This window comes from Acomys minous (genome assembly GCF_964271855.1).
Source record: "Acomys minous genome assembly, chromosome: 7".
Lineage (NCBI taxonomy): Eukaryota > Metazoa > Chordata > Mammalia > Rodentia > Muridae > Acomys > Acomys minous.
The window spans coordinates 84,613,151-84,633,987 of record NC_140488.1 but is presented as its reverse complement, the minus strand read 5'-3'; the positions used below and the strand labels follow the sequence as shown (position 1 = coordinate 84,633,987).

Below are 20,837 nucleotides of genomic sequence, written 5' to 3'. Positions count from 1 at the left end.
CCCAAGATCCAGATGAAGATTAAAATTCCCAGCTCAAATTGGGAGGGCTCCTAAGGTCTTACCCCTAGCTTGGGAACCACTGGCAATAGATAGCGGTTGGGGAAATGAAAGTCACTTTTTTATTAGAGGAGTTTTCACTGTTAGATTGCCCACTCTCCACTGGATGACCACACAACCCTATGTATATAGGCAGTACCAACTAGACTGGGTGCTATTTAAAAAAAGACACAAGTTTGCGAAGGGTGTTCAAATAACCCAGAAAGGATTGGAGAGCACGAATGGAAGAGAAAAGGATATTATCGAAATATAGATGTATGAAGCTTTCCAGGAACAACAAAAAATTAAAACAAGAAATTTAAATTGTAGAATACAATTAAATTATATAGCTTTCTGGACCACAGAAAAAGTTTTAAAAATTGATATTTTAAGACTAACGTTTGGGTTTATGTGTTATTTATACAGTTGCAGATTGCTGATCCAGAATCATTTTTCTTGAAATAGAGACATATATGTGAGCATATCTAGGTATGCACTGCATAACAGTGAACATATATTGAACATACCTAAGTATTAATTGCAAAATAGTTCATATTTGTCAACACAACTTATGTCCAATACACTTAAATGAAGAATCCTGGAATTAATTTTCCTTTCATTTTTTACAAATTTCCACAGTTTAAATATTTTATCATCAATGTGGATTATTCTTATCATTGTAATAAGAAGTTCAAGTCATTTTAATTTTAGTGAGAAGATTATGAATGATATGATATACTGTTTATAAAACAATGAAACCTGATATAGTGGTGCATACCTTTAATGTCAGCATTTGAGAGACAGAAATACACATATCTCTCTCAGTTTCTAGAAGTTTGGTCTACATAGCAAGTTCCAGGACAGCCAAAACTACATAGAAAAATTCTGTATCAAAACAAAACAACACAAAACCTGCCAAACAACCAATCAAACAAACAAAGAAAACAGTGAGGATGTGTGTTTGACTTCAAACATCTGAACACCTTACAGTGTACAAATGAATCAATTTGGTGAGGAACACATGAATACTGGTAACCAACTTCTCTTTAAGAATAATTAAAATAACACAAAACAAACAAAAACAAATAAGTAAGCAGAAGATACATCGGGGTGGAGAGATGGCTCAGTGGTTAAGGGGACTGGTTGCTCTTCCAAGGAATTGGCTTCTATTCCCACCAACACATGAACTCACAACTGTCTGTAACTCCAGTTCCAGCGAATCTGACATCCTCATAAAAACATACCAACAGAGGCAAAACACAATAACATATGAAATAAAAAATTAAAAACTCAAAAATACTATTAAAAATCAACTCTAGATCAATTAATTATCATATCATAATTAAACTAAACCAATTATATAAATTAAACTAAAAATAAAGAAACCCATTGAAAACAGATAATCATGAGAAATGAAATAAATGTCTGAGGCCAGGCATGGTGGCTCACACCTTTAATCTCAGCACTGAGGAGGCAGAGGCAGGCGGATCGCTGTGAGTTTGAGGCCAGCCTGGTCTACAAAGTGAGTCCAGGACAGCCAAGGCTAACACAGAGAGACCCTATCTCAAACAACAACAACAACGTCTGATTCTCTGAAAACATTAAACACACAGGTGTACATGCACACACATGAACATGCACCTGTGCAATGCATTTATTTTGGTAGATAAGGCAAAAACTGTGCTGAAACAATAAAAAAAAAATCTCCCCACTTCAATAGTAACAGATCAGCAGCATTTCCATCAAGAAGAGGACATGTGTAACATGATAGGGTCTAAGTTCCCCTATAAATCATTTGCCATGATACATCAGGTAAAACACCTATTACCTATTCATACACCAAAATTCCTTCATAAGAGCTAAAGAAATCAGATGAGAGACTATGGTGGCTTATTTTAGTACAATAAATTTTTTAAAAAATAGTAGAAGTCAAGAAGGAAAGAGTTCCTTATGTCCCCTCTCCCAGAGTTCTAAGAAGCCAGGTTTTTTGCTTTTGTTTTTGTTTTGTTTGGTTTGGTTTTAGTATTTTTGTTTTGTTTTGTTTGTTTTGTTTTGAGGCATGGTTTCTCTGTGTAGCCTTGGCTGTCCTGTACTCACTCTGTAGACCAGGCTGGCCTCGAACTCAGAGATCTGCATGCTTCTGTAATCCTGCTCATCTATTGAATTAGCTAAGATTGCTCTTTTCTTGAGAAACAGACACTTGCAAAGTACTGTTCTAACATTAACAATTCCATTTCTGTAAACATGCTTGCTATAGAAGTGCTCTCATTTGTGGTCCTCAGTTATGTAGGCTAAAATTTTAACCCATAAATAACAGAAAAGGTGATGCATATATTCAACATCCTATAAATGTTATAAGAAAGTGTGGATTGAGGTCCGACTTCTCAAATCAAGAGCTCACCTGGGCCTGCCAGCCAAATAAACCCAAGTCTTCTAACTTTCAGAATGGCACTGGCTTCTCAAAGATCTAGTTTCTTCAACACATACAAAAGGGAAATTTCAGCTGCTCTAACATTATGCAGACATCTCTTTTTTAATGGGACAGGATGAGGTTTAGGATTGTATCACTGAAGTAAACTACAAGCCTTGGTATATCCCAAAGATTTTGAAGGTTCCTGTGGCAGTGAGGTTCCAATATAATAGAGCTTAGTATCATCTTAGGTGGACAAAGACCTGCCCCTCTTTAATATTATCATAACATTATATCACATAGTGATGCATTCTCTATGTTTATTGTATCCATGACAATAATCACAAGACTATATGCTAGAACTGGTGTGGAACTTGTAAAACCTACTATTAGGCATACCCTAACAGATTTCTTCACCCGACTTTCCTGTAGACAGAGTCTATGGAACACCTGTAGTGCAAGAAGAAGATAACATTATCCCAGTCTATTGAACTTTGAATCCAGCTAGTATCACTTGTGTATAGATACAGTAATCTTGAGCCATAATAGAAAACTTACAAATCAATAACAAAGGTTATTTCAGTCTATATCAAACTAACCTACTAGACATTTATAGAATTTCATTTAACAGCTTCTGAATACTGTTTTGTAACCTATGAAAAAGTTTTCATCACAAAGAAATTGTCAATATGTGAAAAGACAAATACATTAACCAGATGTAATCATTATGTTATTTACTACATATAACATAACACAATGTAATAATGCATAGTGCATATATGTATTGCATGTTACATTAAGAACATTCCATTAGGTTTTTTTTGAAATTTTTATTTTTTATTGCTCATTTGTGCATATGATGCATGTGTGTGGGTTGTGTATGTGCCACAGTACATGAGTGCAGGTCAGAAGAAAACTTAGTGGAGTCCTTCCATCTTTATGTTAGTTTCTGGGATTGATCTTAGGTAATCAGGCTAAGCAATATCTTTTATCCACTGAACCATCTTGCTATCATTTTTTTTTCTTCAGAAAGTCTTGTGGCCTAGGCTGGTCTCATATTCATTATGTAACTATATAAGTTACTTTTCTACTGCTGTAATAAAGCATGACTAAAGGAAGCTTATAAAAGGAAGAGGTTATTTGGAGTACAGTTCCAGAGAGAATGTTCATAAATGGCAGGAAGTTATGGTAGAAGGTAGCGGAGAAACAAGCCGAGAGATTATATCTCTAACCAAAAGCATAAGCAAGGAGAGCAACTGGAAGTAAGGTGAGGGTATAAACTCTTAAAAAAAAAAAACCTCCTCCAGGAACGCATTTCCACCACCAAGGCTGCACTTTCTACAACTCTCCAAACACCACCACCAAGTGCTCAAATGCTTGAGCCTATCTGAGACTTTTTGTTTTGCTTTGTTTTGTTTCATTTAAACCACCACAGTGGCAAAGTCTAGCCTTGCACTCAGGGTCCTTATTATATCTACTTCACAAATGTTGGGATTATCAAACTACTCAACATGACTGCCTTACTTAATTTGATTTCACATATTAATTTGAAAATGAACTGCTAATAGAAACAAAATAGGTTCTTCTGCAGACTTCCTCAGGAAGCACGTAAAACTCAATTGGAAAAGATAAGAAATCTCATTCTAAATTTACCTAAAGTTGGCTTTTGTACTGTCTGCCTGTTCTACAATGTAACACAATTTAAGCAAAACATAAAACACACTACAATATTCCTTGTATATGAAGCTCAAGGAAAACCAAAATTAATCAATAAATAACCTAGAAGCTGAAAAGTAACAATTTCTCCAGTAGTAGGAGCTAGGATGAATGGAACTGCACATGAGGAAAATATCTGGAATGGCACCATTTCTCAATACTCATGTTTTTTAATGGTTAAATGTAAAATTCAAATATCTATACAGGTTTAATTTTTAATGTAATTTATATAAATTGATCCTCATTAAACTCTTTAATTCTGACTTTTAATGATGATGACACTAGATTTCAGTTTCTTCCTGTTAACATATTTGTATGCATTTGAGGGTACTATTTTGCCAAGTTTTGTATGTATGTTTGTGTGCACACATGTATTTGCACGAGTTCCTGGAGGCTACAGATCAAACTTAGGTATAGTTCCTTATTGCAAAATGCTTTTCCCCTAGTATTTGGGGCTTAAACACTAGGCTATACTTGGTGTCTAGAAATTCTCCTTTCTCTGCCTCCCAAGCACTGGAATTATAAGCACATGCCACACCATCCAGTTATGTGGGTTCTAGTGCCATGATTTCAAGCTAAGCCCTCTACCAACTGATCTACCTCCTCTCTCCTCACTAGGCTTATATTTCTCAGAACATTGTGATATGAGATAAATTACCTTATGGTATGATAAATTACCAGAATTATGATGGCTACAAGAGTTAAATATTTTCCTTTAATATTTTGGCATTTAATGTTTTTTATTACTTAAAAATAATTTTTTAAAATACTGTTTTGTGTCTGAATGTTTTCCCTGCATATATCACTGTGTAACAAGTGTATGTAGTGCCCTCAGAGACCAGAAGAAGGCATCAGATCCCCTGAGTCTGTTACAGATGGTTGTGAGTTGTCATGTGCCTGCTAGGTATGGAATCCAGGTTCCCTGGAAGAGAAGCCAGTGCTCTTAACTGCTGAATCACTGCCCTAGCCCATTTAAATATCATTTTAGATTTAGAGATTAATTTACTGTTAAATTCTATTTGAGCCCCTTCTTAGTTTAACATTTTGGGAAAATCTATCTAAATTATGAGAACTTAAGTTTTCTCTCCACTTAAATATTTTTCTGTGAGAAAGTATGTTTGCTTATACATAGGAGTATATTTCTGCCAATGAATGTTCCTAGACTAGTACTAGAGATGAACAGAGTGCTAAAGACCAAAAGAAATAATGTAAAATACAATGTAAAACTACAATTCAAATTGAATTTTGAATCATACAGCATGGCACAGCTCTTTTAAACCATCTTCCAACGAGAACCTCCAAAGAAGCTTTAATCTCCCTTAAAACACAGCTTAATAGTATGTTGGGGGCTGGAGAGATTGGTCAGCAGGTAAAAGCACTGGCTTCTCTTCCAGAGGACCTGGGTTTGATTCCCAGCATCCGCACAGCAGTTTATAATCATCTGTTACTTCAGTCCCAGGGGATCTAATGCCCTCTTCTGACCTCCAGGGTCATCAGGCACATACATTGTGTGCATATATAATATGCAGACAAAACCCCCACATACATATAATAACAAAATAAATATTAATAAAAATAGTATTTTTATTAATGGGTACTTGCCACAAAACTTAGTAGCTTCTGTCCCATGCCTTGGAACCACATGATAGAAAAACAGAACCTTACCACAATTGTAAATAAACCTGTTAAAATATTCTGGACAATTCCAGCATTTAGATTTTTTAAACAAGTAAGTTTTATATTGATTGCAATAATTGAATGCAGTTTGTAGCATGTTTTATCATACAGCAGGCTCCAGTCATTCAGTATACTTTTCTAACCAATTTGTCCTACATGTCAAGTACGTGTTTTTAATGTTGTCTGTCTTCTGTGCTGTTCTTATAAGTTTATTACTAAAGCATATTAATTTATAAAAAATAAACCTTTAAAAATAGTATGTTGGTCTTCTTGAGGACTTGGCCTCTCCATCTTTAAGGTTTCATGATCCCAGGAAATATATATCCATATTTACTGAGTTCTCCATCAGGATGTAAAAATTAAGTCTGGATTTATTCTTATTTACTTTTGAAACTGAAGTTTAGACAATTTGAAGTAGTGGGTGTACTAGGAAGTAAACACAGAACTGTGATTTCTCTGTATTATGCTTTTGGATCATAGTATGGTAGAATAAACATTGCTGTCACTTTGGACTAGCAGAACTCTGCAAACATTTTTGGTCTGCTTTTTAGCAATCATATTTTTTACAATTTTTTCAATGTCTACTCATTTCCACACCTGTCCTTTTAAGGAAATCTTGCCAGCAATGTCTTTTTCTTAAAGTATAGTTTGGTATCTGTTACAACTTTATGCAACTAAATTCTGTACATAATTAGGAGACCATTATACTATTGCATGAAGAACATGAGAATCTCCAAAGAACTGTGCTGTAGATGTTTCAAATTGCAAGTAAAATGTGCTGAAAAACTACAGCAAAAGTGGAGTTTCATTTGATTAATAAATTGAGTCTTCCCAGTCTCACAAAAGACATAGCTTTAGTCTGTATATCTTTTCTATATACTAACAAGACTAATGTGTGCAAAAGTAAAAATCATGTAAAATTCTTAAGAACTACTATACTACATTTACAATTTATTAAATAATTAATAATTTAGTTGTATTTGTGTGGTGTATTCATACATGCACATATGAAGGTCAGGGGACAGCAGGTGTTTTCCTCTATTACTCTCCACCCTAGGTATAGGTTCTCTCACTGAACTTGAAGCTTGATGCAGCTGTTAACAAGCTCCAGGGAACATGCCTCCTAATGCTGTGTCCACCTTCTAAAGCTGTGGTTGCAGTCATGTAAACCCTTACACAACTGGCTGCTGTAGATTTGACTTCCAGTTTTAATGCTTGCAAATCCAAGTGTTCTTGCCAACTGAATCATCTCTTTAGGCCTTTTTATCTATATAATCTCAACTGCACTTTTGTTCTATTTTCAACAGGGGATTGCTGTATACCCAGCTTTACCTTGATCTCAGCATGTAGTCCATACTAGAGAACACTGGACTCAGGATTCCCCTGCTGCTACATGTGAAGGGGTGAGGTAACAGGTTTGTGCTATATATTTTCTCAGTTTATTACTTCTCCCTCTATAAACGAGAAATATAAATATATGTGAATAGATAACACACATTGTATCTCTATCTATCCATCTAACAAGATATATATATATATATATATTCACATATTTATTTAAATGTCTTCCTTTATAACCAATTAATGCACCAAAATGGTAAATATGCAAATTCCACTAACTTAGAAATTTATCCCACAAGCTTGTAGGGGAGGGGAGGTTTCACAGCTCAAGTTCAATCAGAACCACAGAAACATTATGGGTGAAACATGTTAGCTAGACAGAGCCAACAAATCTGGGCCAAGACAGCCCTGTAGAGACTGATGCACCAACTAAGGACGATGCATGGAGAGGGTGTAGACCCTCTGCTCAGAAGTAGTAGATAGGCAGCACAGTCTCCTTGCCTGTCCATAATATGGGCCTACCTCTGACATGGACTCTGGCCCACTCATTGATCATGTTCCTCTTCTGGGGCAGCCTTACCAGGCCACAGAGGAAGAGGATGCATGCAGTCCAGATGGGACTTGATAGGCTGGGAGCACAGGGTAGAGGAGGAGGGCTCCTCCCTTTCTGATGACTAATGGAGGGAAGGAGGGGGGAAGGGAGATAAGGTGTGGCCAGGAGGAGACAAGGGAGGGGGCTACAATCTGGATGTAAAGTGAAGAAATTAGAAATAAATTAATTTTTAAAATAGTGTTTAAACTTTATTTAGCTGTGGGAGCTGGATAAGCGTTTAAAATGTTTTTTAGTTTATTTATTTTGATTTATAGGTATTAATGTGTACCATGTGTGCCTTGTGTCCACAGAATAAAGCATCAGATTCCCTGGAACTGAAGTTATGGATGGTTGTGGGCCATCATGTAGGTGCTGGGAATTGAAACAGGATCTTCTGCAAGGGTGATACAGGTTCTAAAGCTCTGAGCCATCACGCCAGGCCCTGGCTAAGATGGTATAATACATTTGTTTGTTTGTTCCTATATCTTAAAGATATTAGAAATGGAAGAAGAAATGATTGTAAAATTTAGGGAGAGGAAAAAAAGAAAGAAAAAAAGAAGAAAAAGAAAGAAGTCTTGGGAGCAAATGTAGATAGGGATCTGTGAGGATTATCTGGAATAGTAGGGAAAGACTGGAACAGGTGTTGATCTCTCATTGCCTCCACAAACCCAGACCAATATGGTATAGTCACAGTGCCCTGCAGAAGAAGGCACTTCTTTTCATAAAGCTAATTAATACAAAGGAAAATATACAAGGGGTCTGGAGTACTTGTGGTGTGAGGCAATGCTCACTACAGAAAAGGGTATGAGACACAGTATGCATGAACTGTGTGCTGCACTGCCTGACATATCTTCCCTTAGCTTCTGAAAAAAATAAAATTTAAGCCACTACTTTATTTTTCAAATTCTTTTTGCCAAATGCCTATCAGGACAAGACAATCTAAGATTAACTCAGTGAACCCTGAAAGATTTTAAGTTAAGTAAGTTAATAGAGTAAAAATCTCTATAGGAGGCCCTTTTCAAAAACATCAAGTAGGAAAAGGGATACCAAAAAATCAGTGTTTTTTTTTAATCATTTTGAAAGTCACTAGAAATCACTAATTTTTTAAATATTGCTTGCATGCACACTAATCCATTTTTAAATGATGCTCCAAACTTAGTTAACACCTCTCTTCTGTGTCCTCTCTTGTATTTTTACATATATATGCGTATATGTGTGTGAATAGATTTGCAGACACTTGCATGTGAAGGACCAAAGTTTGTACCAGGCAATTTCAACAGCTCTCCAGTTTCTATGGAGACACGGAGCCTCTTGCTGAAGTCAGGAATCACTGTTTGCACTAGTCTGGCTAGCTAGCTTGCTCCAGAGATTTTGCCTCTCCCTCTCATACTCAGGATTACACAGGTAATGTGTTAGGCCCACCCAGCTTTTAATTAGGTTCTAGGTATGTGAACTCCAGCACTCATGCTTGCACTGCCAGTGCTATACTCACTGAGCCATCTCCCCAAACACTATGCCTTATTTTAAACCACAGTGCAAAATTGAGACTCACCTGTTTCTGCATGCAGTTTATTTGGAATCTATGCTGACCTTTTCTTGAGAACCAACATGTAGGGGTTTCTTCAGGCTTTGAGGTCCCCAAGCACTCATCCCTAACTCTGAATCTCAGTGAACAGTGAACTTCTGGTCGAGATAACTTACATTCCAAAGTCTACTTTATGAAAATGTCTCTGTATACTTCCATATGAGGAGACATAATACCCATTTCAAGAAGTATTATTGAAGGATAGCCACTGTCAAGATAGCCAATGACATTCTTCATTTGAGCAATAATTTGGATAGAAGGATGTGTTATAATTCCTTGAAGTTTAGGGGAAACACAAAATGAAAAAATAATAGTATTAAATAGAATTTGATGACTCACTATCTCAAATTTACTTTAAGACTGAAAATAAAGCACTTTCAAACTCTTCTAAACTGTACTACAGTCTTAAATACTACACAGATGCTGTTAGTAACCAGGCAGTAATACAGTCACCCCCAAAGGCCCTGATAAAGGTAGGAAAGCAGGTAACACCAAAGCCACTACAGAAGCATGTTGGCAGAAACACCCACCTGCAGGATTCAGGCTCCCTAAGCCACATATGCACCCTTTGCACATGTGCTACATAGTTTATAAAGGGAACACCTCCCATCCCTCTCCTTTTCCCTCTGGTGTCTCTGTATTCCCTAATAGCCCTCTTAAGTGGGCCTGCTGCATGGCATGGTTCCATTCCTCCATACAGCTCTACCACTCATACCCTAACAGATGCCAAAACCTTTTCCATTTCTTTTAAAAATATTTTTAAAATTTTTGCTTGAATGTGTGTCTGTGCACTAAGTGCACGTCTAATGCCCTTGGAGGCCAAAAGACAATATTAGGTCCCCTGGAAGTGGAGTTATGGTCAGTCATGAACTACCATGTGGGTCCTGGGACTCCAAACCAAGTTCCTTGGAAGAGCAATCAGTGCTCTTAACCACTGATCCTTACCTCCAACCATTAAAAACATTTTCCTAATAGTTTTACTTCAAGTAGTTTTATAAAAATATAAACCATCTGTGATTGCAATTACTATAGATTCAACATAGAGGAATTATTAAAATTTGGTGAGAAACTTATAAAAATAATAATCCAAAAGGAATTTTCAAAAGTAATTGTGTGGTATTTTTCAGATATGATAATTCAAAAACACTGAAATGGCAGATTAAGGAAACATAGTGATTAAATTAATTTCTTTTCAGTTTTAATGTCCATAAATAATTCCACATTATTAATGTGGGTTCAGAAAATGTGAATAAACTAAAGGAATTATATAATTCCTTATATGATTAGGAACAAAACTACTTTATCCTCTTTTCTTTTTCTGTGGAGGAAAGCCAAAGGGGGAAGTGTGGTGTGTACATAACCAACGGTCCGCATTAAAAGAAAAAAACCATGCTTTGTGTTACTTTAGTTTACTTTACTTTGCTTTAGAACATAAATATTTCTTAAAAGTTTATAACAACCTTAAATATTCATAAATAATGTACTTAAGTTTTTTAATCCAACAATTTTTAGGGGAACAGAAACAAGATCTTAAAAGACTACTAATTTTTCACTAAATTCAGGCTATTTCTTAGGTTAACTGTAAGAGCACAAAAGAAGCCTATTATACTTCTATAATCATGTAGTATACAGGGTAATAAGGAATAACAAAACCAATTAATAAAAAGGTAGGGGGAGAAGGTGGAAAGGAAATAGAAACTTTTTCATTATAAATCACTACAACCAGAGGGCAAGGAAAAATCTACTACACAAGTTGGTTTTGAAAATCTCGCGTACTAAAGTGGTATCCAGTGGTGTCTCAGGATATCCCTTAGGATGTTGAATACTATGAGTTGTTTTGGGTTGCTTACTCGTCAAAGCTACTGGAAGAGTCACTGATATCTCCTCCAACTTCAACTCTAATACCTCTCCAACTGCGTTGGTAATTTGCCTGTGTCGGATGACTCATGAGGAACCAAAGCATGTGGTTGTCAAACACAGAAGTGTGGGCCAAGCTAAAACTATCTCGTTTCATCTTATTAATTTTGATCACCTTCTTTAACCCAGTAAGCTTCGTGGAAGTTTCAGCAGTGGGTGCCCAGATCTTGACCCCATGGTCTAGACCACTTGATGCCAGCAAAGGTAGGTAAGGATGGGGATCAATGCAGTTTACTGTTCCTCCATCATCAGCCTCCAAGAACTGAACGATCTGGCAGGATGATTTTTCCCAGAAGAAAATGTGCCCACAATCACTGCCACTCATCACAAATTCACTTTTGGGGCCATAGAAATGTACACCTTTCACTGTGGCATTATTTCTGTGTCCTTTATATCTCTTAGCATATTGTGCTCCATCATTATCAGAAGAGTTGAAAATGTAAATATCTTCATCATTGTAGCTAGCCAGGATCTCTGTGCCATCAAAGCTATACACCAGAGAGGTGATATATAATGGGAAATCACAGGTAAAAAGGTGATGAGGGCAGAATTTTTTGAGAACTCCATTGTTGACATTTTCATCAATTTTCCTTTGGTCATAAATCCTCACAAACTGATCTTGCCCACCTACAGCAAACTGGTAGACGTTGGCAGGATGCATATTGATGGTATACAGTCCCACTTTCTTATGACCATGTTTGGTTACTACCACCTTTGTAGCTGGCCTGCGTTGTCTGAGGTCAATATTGAAAACGACTGCATCTTCACCTGAAGTTAAGAACCTAAAAGGGTAATCTGGATCCAAAGCTAATCTGTGAGATGCTCCTCTATGCTTCACCAAACGCTTAGTCTTGTGGGTAACTGACATAGCAGATAGCTGTGCAACCCGTACCTGGCCATCACGGCCACACATGGCCAAGAGGTCATCACTACAATTAGGAAGGAATTTAGCCTGTAAGATATTATTTTTGTGGCCACTGTTGAACTTCAGCACTGGTTGCTGATGAAACCAGTCCCACAGGATTACTTTTAGATCATCACTGCCACTAGCCAGAAGGTTACCACTTTGACTAAAATGCACAGAGTTGACACATCCACCATGACCTTCTAAAGTATACTGTAGGGAGAAACGTTGCACAAATACTCTTGCCCCACAGGCCTCATACACAAAGCGGGCACTTGAACCCAGTTGCCTATCTCGAAGGGCATTAAGAGCATTCCATCGAGGTCTTGGGAGAGGAGATGTCTCTAAGACCATCCATTCATCTAGGGAACTATCTTTTCCAATGTCAGTCACTTGGCATTGCCCAGTGCTGTCATTTGGCCCTTCATGCACCTCAGACCTTTCTTCCTGTTCACCCACGGCCTCACTTTCCCCTGACACACGTTGGTGGAATTGGCTTTCCAATCCTTGCTCTTCCACAATCTCGCATATCCCCACTACTTCACCTTCCTCCAACCCGTGGTGGTGGAACAGGCTTACAACTCCCTGCTCTTCCACAACCTCGCCTGGCTCTAAATCATAGTGGAGGCACAGGCTTCTTTCACCATGCTCTTCCACAACCTCGCCAGGCTCTAAATCATAGCGGCGGCACAGGCTTCGCACACCATGCTCTTCCACAACCTCGCCAGGCTCTAAATCATAGTGGCGGCACAGGCTTCGCACACCATGCTCTTCCACAACCTCGCCAGGCTCTAAATTATAGTGACGGCACAGGCTTCGCACACCATGCTCTTCCACAACCTCGCCGGGCTCTAAATCATAGCGGCGGCACAGGCTTCGCACACCATGCTCTTCCACAACCTCGCCAGGCTCTAATTCATAGTGGAGGCACAGGCTTCGCACACCATGCTCTTCCACAACCTCGCCAGGCTCTAAATCACAGCGGCAGCACAGGCTTCGCACACCATGCTCTGCTACAACCTCACCAGCCTCTAAATGATAGTGGCGGCATAGGCTTTGCACACCATGCTCTTCCACAACCTCGCCGGGCTCTAAATCATAGCGGTGGCACAGGCTTCGCACACCATGCTCTTCCACAACCTCGCCGGGCTCTAAATCATAGCGGCGGCACAGGCTTCGCACTCTGCGAGCGTCCCCAATCTCAACAGCCTCACAGACACGGCCCAGGCTTTGCACTCCCTGCTCTTCCACAACCTCACTGGCCTCCAACTCCCGGTGTCGAAACAGCCTTCCCACACCCTGCTCTTCCGCATCCTCACCTTCCTCAAACTCTCGGTGGCTGGATGAGCTTTCCACATTAATTAAGTTCTCAGAGTCCTCCAGGCTGGGAAGGCTGTCATCATCATCATTGTCGTCATCTTTATCTTTGTCGTCCTTGTCTCCGTCACCTTCGTAACCATGGTCACCATAGCCAGAAATTTCGTCAGTACCTTGACGGCTGGAAACACTGCTGTCTCCAGTGCCAGCAACATCGCTGTTTGGTGTCAGACAAATTTCTGGACCCGCGGTGTTGCTATCAGAAACTGTCTCTGTGTCCTTCAGGGCACCAGAAGTCTCACCCGAGCCGCAGAGTAGGCTTTCATTCTCGGCGCCCTCTGCAGCGGCGTTTGTGTTGCTCTCTTTGGAGGACATTTTGAAGGATATTTCCTCCGGTGGGTGTGAACTGTGGAAATCACTAACCACTAGGACTTCAGGAAAGTCAGCAGGCTCACCATCAGCGACAAACGACAAACTGACAGACTACAAGACGGAGAGAAGTACGCCACGCCTTCGGCAAAGGTAAAACCGGAGACAAACAAAATGGAGGACCGGAAACAGCTTGCTGGCGCGATTTCAATTATGGTAGCTGATGAGGTTCACAAAGCGTTGTATCCCACCTCTCCCGATTTCTCAAGGAAGCTTACTGTTTTTGTGTCTTTCCTTTTCTCTTGTTTTCTTTTTTTCCTTTCTCTTCTTACCTTTCTTTCTTTCTTCCAATTTCTCAATATATTTTCTCTTCTCTCTTTCTCTCTCCTTTCTTTTCTTTCTCTTTTCTTCCTTCTCTCTCTCCTCTCTCTCCCTCCCTCCCTCTCTCCTTTCTTTCCTTCCTTTCTTTATCTTTTTCAGTTTAGGAGCTCTGCTTCAAAAAAGGTGAGGCTGCTACACATGCAGCTTATTCTCTCTCTCTTTTTTTTCTTTTTCTTTTTAAATTTCAATTGTAGGGAGTGGACTGTGAGTGTATGCCATAGGAGGACAACTGAGGGAATACAGTTTTCCTGTAAGATTTGGGGATTTATCCCATGATGTCAGGATTAGATATAAGCACCTTTACCAGCTGTATCATCTTTTAAGCCCCCACAAATTGTTTTAAATATTGTAATTTGGAGCACTTTTGAAAATAGGTGTAGTAGAGAACCATCAGCAAAAGGTGATAATGCAAGGGAAAATTTTTAATTAGCATTAAAGCAACCAGAACAGCAGAGCTCTCTAACTCATAAGTGCAGGTCGACAGGTATTCTAGCCCAAGGTCCCAGATGATAAGTCATAAAGAATGAGGAGATAAGAGACAAAGGCCTACTGAGTGTTCCAGGGACTGGCTGGCCATAAAAGATAGGGAGGATACACAAGGACAAATTCCTGAGAGAAGCAGGTACCGGACATGATCAAGTGAGTAATGAGCCAAGACCCCTCATCCAATTTTATGGTGTTTGCTTAATCCTCTTTGAGGCCCGCACACAATGTTCCAGGTTTGAGTTTAACCAGATGTGTTGTCAGCTCAGATAAAACATCTACCCTCAGGTTCCAAGAAAGACAGGAACCAAGGACTGTACCCATGTGATTAAGTCTGAGCTTACCCCAGATCTGCCCATGCAATTTGCTGATGTTCAAATGTTTGAAACAACCAATCGTGTGTGGCCGCGCCAAAACTTCCCACTCCCCCCGACCCTTGCCCATATAAACCCCTAACCTCTGGGCTTCTGGGTCGACCCCTCTGTCTCCTGCGTGAGATACGTGTCGACCCGGAGCTCCGCCAATAAACTGCCTCATGTGTTTACAGCAAGACGGTCGTTTGTGTGTCTTTGAGTGCGCGCCATCCCGAGGCTTGAGTGAGGGTCTCCCTTTGGGGATCTTTCAATCCTATTTAAGTAAAATAGTTTCATAAACCTCTCGGTGCTTTGAAGTATGAAATGAAAATAAAACAAGAGCAATTAAAGTTCAACTAAGAACTCCATAGATGGTGATTTTGTAGCATATAATGAATTTAAGCAATTCAAAGATTTTGAGAAAACCTTGAAAACATTTTATCAGGCAAATATTATAAGGGTTAGTAGAAAATTACAGTATAGCTAATTGATTCTCAAACAAGCACCTTTTAGTATGAACAGATCTCAGATTCTACATTAGACACAATTTCCCACAGAAAATTTCAATGATATCTGAAATGTGGGATTAACTCAGGTCTCCTGTAGTTCTTCCAAGATGCTTTAGTGAGCAGAATTTAGTCCTCTTCATTATAATCAAGACTGAAATTAACTGGTGAATTTAAAGAGTACATGGACAGGAATAACTGATCTACCTATTTTACACAGAAGCATGCCATCTTTCTTTTTCCACCAGTAACTCTATGCATACATTTTTAGAGCCCATTCAATTTAGGCACTTTTGGAGCACCAACCTGATTTTATGAAGAAAAGCTGATGTTATAGAACTACCAGAATATTTCTATAGCCTTCAAAACGTATAGGAGTCTTTTGTGGAGTGTTTTAGGAAAAGAAAATAGCTGTGCAAAAATAGTGAATTGGTGTCACTGTGTTAGTTACCTTCATATTTGAATGAATTACCATTAAGATGCTAAAACTATATTTTCTTTTGTATGTGGAAGACTGATAGATATGGTGTGTGTGCACATGTGCATACGGGTGTGCTTGCATGTATGTTGATGTTGATATCTTACACTATTTTTCTTGCCACCTTATTTTTTGAGACAGGAACTCTCAGTGAACTTGGAACTCTCCTTTTTGACTAGACTGGATGGCCATTGAGTCAATGGATTCTCCATGGCTCTGCTTCTCCGCAGTGGGTTTATACATGCCAACAGCTATGTCTAGCTTTTCACCTGTATTCTAGGGATCTAAACTCAGGTCTTTTTGTTTGCAAGGCAGATACTTTTCCCACAGCACCATCTCTTCATCTGCTATTTTTAAGTAGTATAGCATTTGCTAGCAGAAATAATGCCACAATAAGAAAAATAGGAACCCCTGAAAATACTGTAATTCTAACAATATGAAAAATTGATTTAAAAAACACTAGTGTAACATCCTGAAGAGAAAAGTTCTAAGGCTAATGATAATGGAAAAATACAGAAAAGAATATTCCTAACAATTTTTTAATAATATTACAGTTGCTTGAACTTAACATAAGAACTTCATGCTTAATGTTAATGTAAATAAATTAATTCCTAGAATAGTATATAGATATGAAAATGAATGAACTAAAATTCACTTGCATTAAGTTGAGATAGTGGCTCACACCTATAATACTAGCACTTAAGAGTTAGAGGTAGGCTTGCTATAAGTAGTTTATTGTATATATGTGTAACAATATAAATATATATGTAAAAATAAAAAAATATTTAATAAGTAAAAAATTTTTAAAGGAGTTAGAGGTAGGAGCATCAGTATTTCTTTTTTATGGTCTTATCTTCCCTTTTTTATTTTAAATAATTAGTAAACACAGTAAGTCAGGAAACAATAGAAGATCATCTTAGAGCTTCAGAAATGTTGATAATTATACTTAGCATTTAAAAAATATTTTATTAGTTTATTCATATTACATTTCAGTTGTTAGCCCATCCCTTGTATCCTCCCATTCCTCCCTCCCTCTTTCCCACTACTCCCGCCCCTATGTCTGTAACTGAGGGAGACCTCCTCCCCCTATATATGCTCATAGGGTATCAAGTCTCTTCTTGGTAGGCTGCTATCCTTCCACTGAGTGCCACCAGGCCTCCTCATCCAGGGGACGTGGTCAAAAATGGGGCACCAGAGTTCGTGTGAAAGTCAGTCCCCACTCTCCACTCAGTGGTGGAAAATGTGCTGTCCATTGGCTAGATCTGGGTAGGGGAACATCAGTATTTCAAGAGCAGTCTTGACTACATAGGGAGTTTAAAGACAGCCTGGAATACAGTAAACTTTATCTCATTTTATATGCATAAATAAACATGCATGAATCCTAAAAATAGTGTTGGGTGAAAACATAGTGGACAAATGATAGCTTATAACTTTACTTTTATGCATACCTATGTAGTTTTTATCTCTAATATAACCTTTATGAAAGGCAAGGCAACAGTTGTCTCACAACTCAGAACAAGAGTTATTTCATAGATTTTGAAAGTTAGGTGTTTTAGTCACTGTTCTATTGCTGTGAATACACACCATGACAAAGGCAACTAACTACTATAAAAGAAAGCATTTAGCTGGGGACTTGCTCACAGTTTCAGAGGCTTAGTTCATTCTCATCATGGTAGGGAACACCTCCCTGAATGCTGACATGCATTTGCAGTATAGTATGGATATAAGCCTGTGGAGGCCAAGGAATGTGTCACACTGGAGGTAAGCTTTGAGGTTTCAAAAGTCCATGCCAAGATCAGAGTCTCTCTTTCAGCCTAGATAAGAAGGGAGAAACCTCAACTTTTACCTCCAGTGACACACTTCCTCCAACAATGCCACATCTCCTAATCCCATTAATCCTTTCAAACAATGCTACTACCTGGTGACTAAGCATTCAAATATATGCGTCTATGGAGGCCATTCTTATTCAAATTTCCACATTCCACTCCCTGGCCCCCATAGGCTTATATCCATATTACAGTGCAAAATGCATTTACTACAACTTCAAATTTTTCCATACTCTTTCCAAATTGCTGAAGGACCTCACTTCAAAATCTCTTCTGAGATTCAAGACAATCGCTTAATTATAACCTACTTCAAAGTCAAATTTTAAAAGCCTATTATATACTTCCAGCATATAATGGCACAAAGCATACATTACCATTCCAAAAGGGAGAATAGGGAACTTAGTGAGGAAAAACTGGACCAAAACACAAGAACAAAAATCAACAGGACAAACTCCAAACTCTGCATCTCCTTGTCTGATATCAAAGTGCTCTTCAGATCTGCAACTTCTTCAGGCTTTTTTTGACTGCAACATACTTCTCTCTCTTGGACTGTTTTCACTTAGCAGCTTTCTTTGGCAGGTATCTCCTACATCTTGGAGTCTTTAAAGTCTTTAACACAGTACAGGCTTCACCCAATAGCCTGTTGGTCCTCCATGTAGAGACATCCCAGCACAGTCCTGGCCTCAACACCTTTTTCTTAGTCACAAAGGGAGATTGCAAAACCCCTTCCTTGTATTTTTTCCTGTAAAGCCAAAAGACCTTGGCTGAAGCTGCAAAGTTCTGCTGCTTGGTGGAGGTGGATCTTGGTCCCCTCTTTCAATTGCATTTGCATAAGCTTTCTCTTGTTGCTGGTTTTCTTCACTGCTTAAGCTTTCTTTTAATTACCTTTCACAAATTGGAAGCTTAGCTGGGTAGAGTTATACTGAAATCACCACTCCTTCTACTCCATTAAGCATCAGGCTTTTCTTCAAACTTTATTTTCTCAAGCATTGAACTTGGCTCTAATGTTATACTTCTTGGTACTCTTTTTCTCCTCAATGTATACATTCTGTATTTGTCCTTGATCAGCTGCTTAAGAGTTAACACTAATAACCATGCAACAGAGTCAATACTAGGTTATTTTAGATTTTAGCCAACATTATTAATGTCAAACATTTCAATTTTTTGGGAAAATTTTGCCAAAATTTTAGGATAAGGACAATAGAAGCCAATATATCACAAGAATGTTCCCTAGGCCTCTTACTAATATTGTTCCCCTTTGAAACTTTTTCAAGCTGGGAACTCACAGTTCAAATCCCCCTTGTCAATGTTTTTCATGGTTTTACCATAATGGTCTAGTAAACTCTGTTTAAAATACCCAAGTGCTTTTCCACATAAAAGTCCCACAGTTTCCCATATTCCTTCAAAAAACAGCATGGTCAGGCCTGTCACAGCAATACCCTGATCCCTGTTTAACAATTTATCTCAGTCACTGTTCTATTGCTGTGTAAAGGCACTGTGGCCAAGGCAAATCTTTAAAAAGAAAGCATTTTATTGAGGCTTGTTCACAGTTTCAGAAGTTTATTCTATTATCATCATGGAAGGGAGCAAGGTGCCATGCAGGGAGGTGCTGGAGCAGTAAGTAGCTAAGAGCTACATCCTGATCCATAGTGAGACAGAGACACTCTGAGTTTGGCATGCTTTTGAAACCTCAAAGCTCACCCCCAGTGATATACTTCTTCCAAAAAGGCCACACTTTGTAATCCTTTTAATATTTCCCAATATCACTACTCCCTGATGAATAAGCATTCAAATATACAAGCCTGTGGGGCACATTCTTATTCAAGTCACCACTAGAAGAGAAGGAGATTTTTAAAAAATTCTCCATATATTTGTGGCTTACTATTGCTATAAATAGGTTTTTTCCTTTTCATCATTTTTTCTAGGCATTCATATTTATATCTCTTTACAAAATTTCACAGACACACAAACACACATACACACACAGGCATACACACAGACACACACACACACAGACATACACACACACACACACACAAACACACACACACACACACACACACACACACACACACACACATACAGATTGGAGGGCAGTTTGTAAGAGTCAATTATCTCCTTTTATCATAAGGGTCTTAAATATCAAACTTGGGACATTGGGATTATTAACCAATTGCTATTACCTATTGATCTATCTTGACCGCCCTACAAATCGTTTTATATGTATATAGCAGGGTTGTTTGTTTATTTGTTTTGAGACAGGGTCTCACTGTGTCATTCTGGTTGGCCTAGGGTACCTTATGTAGACCAGGTTGGCATTGAACTCACATAGATCCATCTGATTACGCCTCATGAGTACTGGGATTAAAGGTGTGTCCAACTATGCCAAGGCTGCCTAGTAGGTTTTAAAAGACAAACTGGGGGCTGTGAAGATAGGTCGACAGTTAAGAATACTTGTTGTTTCTGCAGAGGACTTGGATTCAGTTCTTAATACCTATAGGGTAACTCATAAATTATCTGTAACACCAGTTCCAGGAGATTCAACAGCCTCTTCTGGCCTTGGTAGGCACAAGGCATATGCATGGTGAACATACATGCACGCAGATAGGATACTCATGCACATAAAAAATAAGCCTATCACTTTAAAAAATTAATGAAAAATAAAGCAGAAATTGTTCACTAACAAGAGTCTCATTCATATGTGGAAAACAAAAGCAGGAAACCTGAAGTAACAATTAGTTACAAATTATCCATACCATGAAAAAAAGAGACAGACAAGGCAATACATAGACTAGAACTGGTATGCCTATTAAATAAAAGGATGACTATTAAGAGGGAGGACATTTCCAGTAGAATAAACCTGATACAACTTATCTGAGACAATTGAATAATGTGTTTCTAGAAATTAAAAAATATCATTGTGAAGAATTACATGTAGTTAGAATA

General features: G+C 38.4%; 2 protein-coding genes across 2 annotated transcripts in view; one reads left to right on the top strand and one right to left on the bottom strand.

The window, feature by feature from the left end:
* Positions 1 to 11,203: 11,203 nt before the first annotated feature.
* LOC311602010 (DDB1- and CUL4-associated factor 8-like) lies at positions 11,204 to 14,001 on the bottom strand (the record flags this gene model as incomplete). The annotated part of the gene is made up of 1 exon (XM_084789731.1): positions 11,204 to 14,001. The coding sequence occupies exon 1, from the start codon at positions 13,868 to 13,870 to the stop codon at positions 11,204 to 11,206; it is 2,667 nt and encodes an 888-aa protein (XP_084645857.1). The 5' UTR covers positions 13,871 to 14,001.
* The window catches only part of LOC311602670 (protein PPP4R3C1-like), a 228,352-nt gene continuing 221,418 nt past the window's right edge, over positions 13,904 to 20,837 (top strand). Inside the window, exon 1 of the mRNA XM_084791072.1 lies at positions 13,904 to 14,017. The gene's annotated coding sequence lies outside the window, so the exon portion shown is untranslated. The remainder of the gene's footprint in view (positions 14,018 to 20,837) is intronic.